Raw genomic sequence first — 7,644 nt, forward strand, 5'->3', positions numbered from 1 at the left:
GCCGAACTGACTCCACTCTGTGATTTTTATGCTCTGTTTTGCTCTCTGTGATTTTTATGCTCTGTTTTGCTCTGCTTTTTCTCCCTCCTTTTTTTTTTTGCGCTGTGAATTGTTGGGTATTTATAGAGGTCAATTTTCCTCTCCCTCAGCCTCACGTCTCTCCTCTTGATAAGCACGACTGAGGGAGACGGTTCCTGCTAGGACTCGAATTCGAAGTGCAATCTTTATCTCGCCGGGTTGTAATTATCATGAAGATAGTTATTGCTTTTCTGTATTTTGAATGGGCTAGGATACTGGTGTTTCACGCTTTTGTTTCCTTCTTTGCAGGCGGACGTTCGGTGTTTTGGAGACGAAGATGACGGACAGCACCTGATTGAAACGGTGCTTTTTGGGCTGAGAATGGTTATTTCCAATCTAGTCCTTGAAGTTTCTAAATCCTTGCATTCAAACCCTTGGTCTTTTAATTTTTCAAGATTTACCCTCCTTAAAATTAATTTAACTATAAGTGGGTCAAAATTTGGTTACAACAACAGAAACAGTGGCTCCTTGAATTCAGCAGGTTTAGCAGCTCAAAGAAAAGTTCCTGGAAAACTGTGACTTAATAGAATACTCTTTCACAGGAGGTTACCACACATGGTTTCGTAGACATTCAATGAGTAAACTTGACCGGGCTTTCTACAATCCGCCCTGCTTGCTTCAATTTTCTGACTTGATTCTGTTTCGTCTCCCTCGTGGACTTTCGGGCCATTGTCCCCTAATCTTAGCACATCAACAAACTGAATCAGGATGGAGGCCACTCAAATTCATGGACTGCTGGCTTTATCATCATGACTTTAAAAATGTGGTGCAGGCTATGTGGACTGAGGGATGCATGATGTATCCAGGTTGATTTACTATAATGAAAAAGTTACACTTCCTTTCAGTCAAGCTGCGTCAATGGAACAAGGATCATTTTGGGGTGCAAGAACACAGGCTGAGGAGGATAGAATCGGATATAGCAGACACTGAGCGTAAGCAAGAGGCTGGTGATTTATCTGATTTGGAAAGGAATACTTTGAAGGGGCTGATAAGAGATCAATGGCAGTGTACCAAACATTTAGAGAGTATTTGGCGTCAAAAGTCTAGACACAATTTGTACCAAACATTTAGAGAGTATTTGCCGCCAAAAGTCTAGACAGAGTTGGTATCATCTAGGAGACCGAAATACTCAATTTTTCCAGGTAATTGCAAATTTTCATCGGGCTAAAAATCAAATTTTGCAAATTCATCACAATGATATTTTCCATGACACTCTTGCAAGTATTAAGGATGCAGCAGTAGACTATTATTCCATTTTGTTTCAGCCCCCTGATACGACTCGAGCCCATTTGGGTCCTATGGGATTTAAACTCCTAAGTGAAGAATCTGCTTCATGGCTAGAGAGTCCTGTGACAATTGAGGAGATCAAAGATAGTGTGTGGAGCTGTGATGGTGACAAAAGCCCGGGGCCAGATGATTTTAATTTCAAATTCTACAGATTAGCTTGCGAGTTCATTGCAAATGATTTAATGGATCTTATTTCGGAATTTTTTAGAACAGGTGTGCTGCCAAAGGGGGTGAAACGTGCTTATATATCTTTAGTTCCAAAAAAGACAGCCTACGGAGTTCAAGGAGTTTCAGCCAATCAGTATGATTCTTTTATCTCCAGAAGACAAATTATTGATGGTTTCATGATTGCGAATGAGCTTATTTTGGATTTGAAGAAAGGCTTTTGATACAGTCTCATGGGAATATTTGAATGAGACAATGGAGTATATGGGTTTTGGCATCAGATGGCGAGAGATGATTCACGAGTGCTTATCTGGTTCGAAGCGTGCAGCTCTGATTTATGGTTCCCCTTCTAAGGCATCAGGCAGGGAGAACCTCTATCTCCGTTCCTTTCTGATATAGCAGAAGGGATTATCAGTTCTGTTTAGCCGTGCAGCATCTACTTCTTTATTCTTGGGTCTTCAGCTTAAAACGGGGGATTATTTAAGTCATCTACATTATGCTGATGATACATTGGTTTTTGTGCTTTTTTTTTTTTAATTAACGTGCTGTCCAGATCAGCTTGTATGTACTTTGACTAATCTCACAGATTATAAAGTTAACGACTATATAAATCTCAAGTGGTCCTGAGATTTATGGAACTCGAATTATTGACTACTAGAGAACAAAATTAGAGCTTGACCAGTTGAGTTACACTACTCATAGTTTCCTTTCTTATCATCTCTGTAGGTGGTGCAAACAATTCTTAGATAATTTTCTCTTATCTTCATAGTTATAAATTAATTTTTATAAAAGATCACTTATAGAAATAAATATGTGTGATTCTTATTGTGCTAATTTGGCTGATTCCATTTATTGTAAGAATGATACTTTGCCTTGCTTCTATGTGGCATCACTGTTATTAAACTCGAGCCGGTCTAGATTCATTGATTAGACAAGTCCGGGTAAGATAAAAGATTAGTTAGTACAACAACTTGGTAAAATCTAGTCAACCTGATGGATCGACTCATGACCTAGGCGACCTGGGTAAACTCAGATGAAACCTGATTTTTTTTTTTTTTTTTTCAAAATATGGCTTTTCTCCTATATCTCTTTTTTCATATTTTTTTAATTGGTTATTAATACTTTTTAAAGTTCACTATATAAATACTAAAAAAATATTTTATTTTTATAATATAGGATTTTAAAACCCTTTAGTATATATATTTTATGTTCACAAGGAAAAAATTAATTTTTTTCAATGTAGGCTAAAAACCTTATTTATTTAAATACTTCAACTTAAAAAATAATATAATATCTCCTCTCACGATCAATTTGTAAATGATTTTTATTAAGCCGCTTCTTGCTACTCTGTTTTACTGCTTTTTAATTCAAACTTTATGTAAATCCTTCATCCTCAGTTTAAGAGGACATTATAAAATATATTATAATTATATTCTTATGTTATAATTACCTCTATTACTATTATATATTACCCTCCAGCTACAAATAAAAAAAGATTAGCTAACCAAAAAGTTAAGCATGCTAAGTATTCTCAACTCTACGTATCACATTCGTTTTCATTGCACGGTATCTTGAAATTTCTGAAACAAAATAGTTAGTTGGCGGGGCCTTTCATGGCGCATTCGTCATTCCTTGGATGATTTGTTTCAGCACTGGCAAGCATTGATTAATGGAATGTTTTAGTGAAAGGTGTGGCAAGGATTTTTCTATGGAATTGTCTGGCTTATTTAGCATACTTGGAACAAATTTATGTTTGAAGTTATCATTGTTCTTTGTCTATTCTTTCACAGGATTGTATTTTGGATTCATTCCTATAAATCCAGTTTCATATATACTAATATGGATTTGTAAGAAATATGGAGTATGTAACGGCAGTTGTAATTAGTGTTTGTAACTCATAATGCTGCTTTTCATTGTATTTATTCTTTTATCTTTTATTTGTTTTGCTGGATTTTCATCCACTAGATGACTAGTTTTATAAATTTCCTTGATATTCATAAAAAATGAAGTAAATCTGAACCCGAGAAGGACTAAACTAGGTGATCAAGAGGAATATTGAAATAGAGCCAAAAGGCATCATATAATAATACATGAGAAAGTTCCATCCTAATTGAAGCATTAAGAATAACAGTACGAATCCAAAGAAATAACAATAATACTCTATGCCTCATGCCCATCAAAATCACCAAGCCTTTGAGACCGAGCAGCTAATTGTTCACTTCAGGTCGACATTGCTTACTTAAACCGAGATGTGCCATGAGAAGACAGACATGAGTGAGTAGCTCCCCACCTTGGCTAAGTGCATGGACATGCTCCTTCCATCTACAATGACTTGCAGCATACATCAACATGTCCACCCACACTTCACTTATCATTTCCCATTTCTTGTCATTTGACCAACCATCCTGTGTATCCAATGACTGCAATGACAAACCAAGCATGCAACCATCTAGTAGGGCTGACATTTCTCCTTCGTCTTGTTCATTAATTTCCTTTAACATGGTAGGAGGACTTTCAAGCAATTTTTTTAAAAATGCATTCACTTCAGCTTCGTGAAACGATAATGCATCCAAGGGAATGTTGAGCTTCACATCTTTACGAGTATTTCTGAAAAGGAGACGACGCAAATGAATTCTAGTATCAGCATGCCTTGTTTCGCTGGGCTCTGTCGCTAACATAGTTGGACAATTAACCAGGAGATACAACATGTAATTAGATAATGATCTGCTGCTCATTACGCAATTTCGAGTCTTGTCAAAAGTATTCTTCCGAGTATCATCGAAGTAACAAACATGAGTAGCGATGTGCCAAGTGAGGAGGCTATGAATGAATTCTACACCAGCGACAGTCCATCCAAATGTATGAAAGCAATGCTTGCTTCGAAGCACCTCTAAACCTCTCTCTTCCAATAGAATCTCGAGGTCATTGAAATCATCGGTAGAAGGATTGTACCTTGAACGTTTATTCAGGACTTGTTTGAAGATCAATTCTTTTAATTCCTTGTCCACCTTCTCCCTGCTATCAACGTTCCATTTCCCTGGAAAGTACTTCTTAAGAATTTTGCTCACTGGTTTGTTTGATTGAGCCCTTATCATGTTGTGTTGTCCAATTAATCTCGACCATCTTTTGCTCTTCATGCAAAATGATACTAACCAAGAACGATAAGTGATTCGGGAGACAATAGAATACGCTATTTCACTTCTGCTAAGCCAAATCATACCCCAGTCGGACAAGAGATGCACAATAATAGAGTAACTTTCTAGGCAGACAACTCCAATCAGCAACACGTAAGAAATAATCCTATCGTTTCTCGAATAGACGCTTTTGCTCTTTGACGAGAAGGAAACTAAAGCAAAAATAGAGGATAAGAAGGTGATAGAGCGGAGAATGATACGAAGCCTGGAAATCATTGTCACCTTATAATAAAGCCGATCATACTTGAATCCCAGCTCAACTTCTATCAACTGGAAGGCTTCCTCGGCTTTCTTTACAGAAACCAACTCATAGGTGAAGTTTTGATCAAAAGTGACGAGATCAAAATTGTTTAACAGTGTCTGGAGCGCTTGGAACAAAAGATAAGCATCTTGAAGAAATCCGACCTCACTTATACGATTGTTGTTGAAAAGTTCAGCACAAAGGATGCAAGACACTTTCGAACCAGGTTGCTGCGATCCATTATGGTCTTCGTGGCTTCTCATCAAAACCCAAATCCTTTCACCATACTTGATAATTCCTAAAATTAAGATAGGAATTACGACCGACGTGATGGCATTCTTGCTCCATAACCGGAACAAGACATAACAAGCCACACCAACTTGGGTTACTAGCTGAAGAAGGCGACTTAGGAATAATATGTTGACTCGATCCACTGAATAAGCAGTAATAGTTCCAGGGCCACCAAGGTGAACAAGAAGGATTGGAGCCCAAAATACTGGAATCAAGTTCGGATTTTTATAGTTGGCTTCGCTGCGAGAAAGGATACCCAACGAAAAAGTTGCCACCCAATCTGCTGACAAGTATGCTAGCCAAAGAGAAGGCCCAAGCCAGCGTGCAGTAGAAAACTTCCGTCGTTCTCCAAAAATGGAGAGGAAGATTTGAAGAAAGAGACTGAGTAACATTAGTGACCGAATCTGCCACTCATTCCATAAATCTACGATATCTTGAGACAAATGGGATAAATTAATCTTTGACGACGCGTCCCTAGAAAACACATTTTTCAAAAATAAATCAGCATAGTTCCAATAAAACTGATCAAAACGAACTTGAGAAAAAAAAAATTACCATTTTTTTTTCTTTTTCCCTATTGTTGTTCAGTGGTCATTAGGGTAGTTAGTTATTGGAGAGGGAGGCGAACCCTAGCCATATGAATTTAAGAACGTCTCTGCCTCTGAATCTAAATTTTTTGTCATCCAGCCAAACCGTGATGCATAGTTTGAGCAAATTACCACCCAACAAAAACTTTAAGAACATGTATTCAACAAATATTCACGTTTAATTGCTCTCCTATTTTTTTAAATACAAATTATATATCATGATTTTATAATTTTATCATGAAATGACCAATTTACACCATAATTCAACTAATATAATATTATAAATCTAAATAACTTAAAAAAACTTTGGAAGGATTGATCTCTTCCTATGTTTGTTTTTCAATATCATATGTAAAGAAAATATATATTCAATATATATCTTAAATAAAAGCTTATAAGATAAACTTTCATTTGAGTCAAGAAAAAACAATAAACACAAAACATACAGCTAAAAATTGATCTCTCTCTATGTTTTATTACAATATTTTTTTCATTGTAAAGAAAATATATACATCCAACATCTTAGGGCCCGTTTCGATGGTTCTAAGCATTCAACTAATGATCTAACATTACTAGATGGAGATGATAGTTAAGAGTTCGTCCACTAAATTTAGAGATGAAAATAATAGGAGTTAAGTTCCTCCAATAAGTTCGCATAGATGAGAGTTCTTGCAAAGAGAGTTGAGTTCCTCTAACGAGTGAGTTTTAAAGATGGGAGTTCATCTAATGGAAGTTGAGTTCCTCTATCGAGTTCGGAGAAGAGACTTCCCTCCAATGAGAGTTTTTCCAATAAAAAGTTCATCTTAATGAGTTGGAGATGAGAGTTCCTCCAAAGGGGTTATTTTAATAGGAGTTAGGTTTCTCTAGGGCTATAGAATATCATTATAAATAATTTAAACTGTAGTTCACAATCCTTTATTCTTAATATTTTTTAGCATTTATATTTCAGAGTCTATTCTCAAAAAAACCATCGCACTTTCTCTCTCTATAAAAATATTTACTTAAGCATCTAAGAGTTCTCAAATCTACAAAATAAGATCTTTTATAGGTTACCAGCCATTGCCCACCTTAGCCTACTAACATCAGGTGCAAGCTACTAACTACCTTGGCTTGAGAGAATGGATCAAATTCTTAGAATTAATAGATTAATTGATTATGAAACACATAAACCTTACTCCTAAAATTACTTGGATTTTTAAGACATCATCAAGCAGGATAGTGGGTGATGGGGATTAATATTTTTTAAAAACATTCCCTATCACTTTGAAAGGTATGGTCTGGGAGCAATCTTTTTATTAGGAGACCTTAATGGATCTATGTACTTTTAAGTTTTAATTCTTAACCATTAATAACATAACAATACATCGATTAGTATAAATAAAAAAACCATATTTAGAATTAACATCTAACCACTTTTGATATCATCAATGCCATCTCATTAGCTTTAATGTTTTCATTATTGAAACTTATTTCTAATATAACTATTAATTACCATAATTTTTTATCTCCACCTAAGGATTGACTTGGCACAATGGTTAGGACTTGGACCGGGAGGGTTGGCCCGGACCAAACTAGAAAACTGAAAGAAAAGCATATAACAATTTAGTACCAACTTGAAAAAAGAGAGAGCCTAGAGTGAATCTATTATTCCCTAATTCAAATCACAATTTATTGCACACCAACACAAGTTTCTATTATGCAGCTAGCTTGATTATGATTTATAGTGAATTATATATATGCTTATGCAACGTAAACACTAGCAAAATAGGTTGATGCAATCGAAAATTAAAGTATTTGAGAA

The 7,644-nt window shown here is 35.8% G+C and overlaps 1 protein-coding gene across 1 annotated transcript; it reads right to left on the minus strand.

Moving 5' to 3' along the window:
* Positions 1–3,737: 3,737 nt before the first annotated feature.
* Positions 3,738–5,648, minus strand: LOC118046151 (uncharacterized). Its single transcript, XM_035054945.2, has one exon. The coding sequence runs from the start codon at positions 5,646–5,648 to the stop codon at positions 3,738–3,740; it is 1,911 nt and encodes a 636-aa protein (XP_034910836.2).
* Between the last annotated feature and the right edge of the window lie 1,996 nt (positions 5,649–7,644).

Source organism: Populus alba, chromosome 6 (genome assembly GCF_005239225.2).
Source record: "Populus alba chromosome 6, ASM523922v2, whole genome shotgun sequence".
In the NCBI taxonomy this organism is placed as follows: Eukaryota; Viridiplantae; Streptophyta; class Magnoliopsida; order Malpighiales; family Salicaceae; genus Populus; species Populus alba.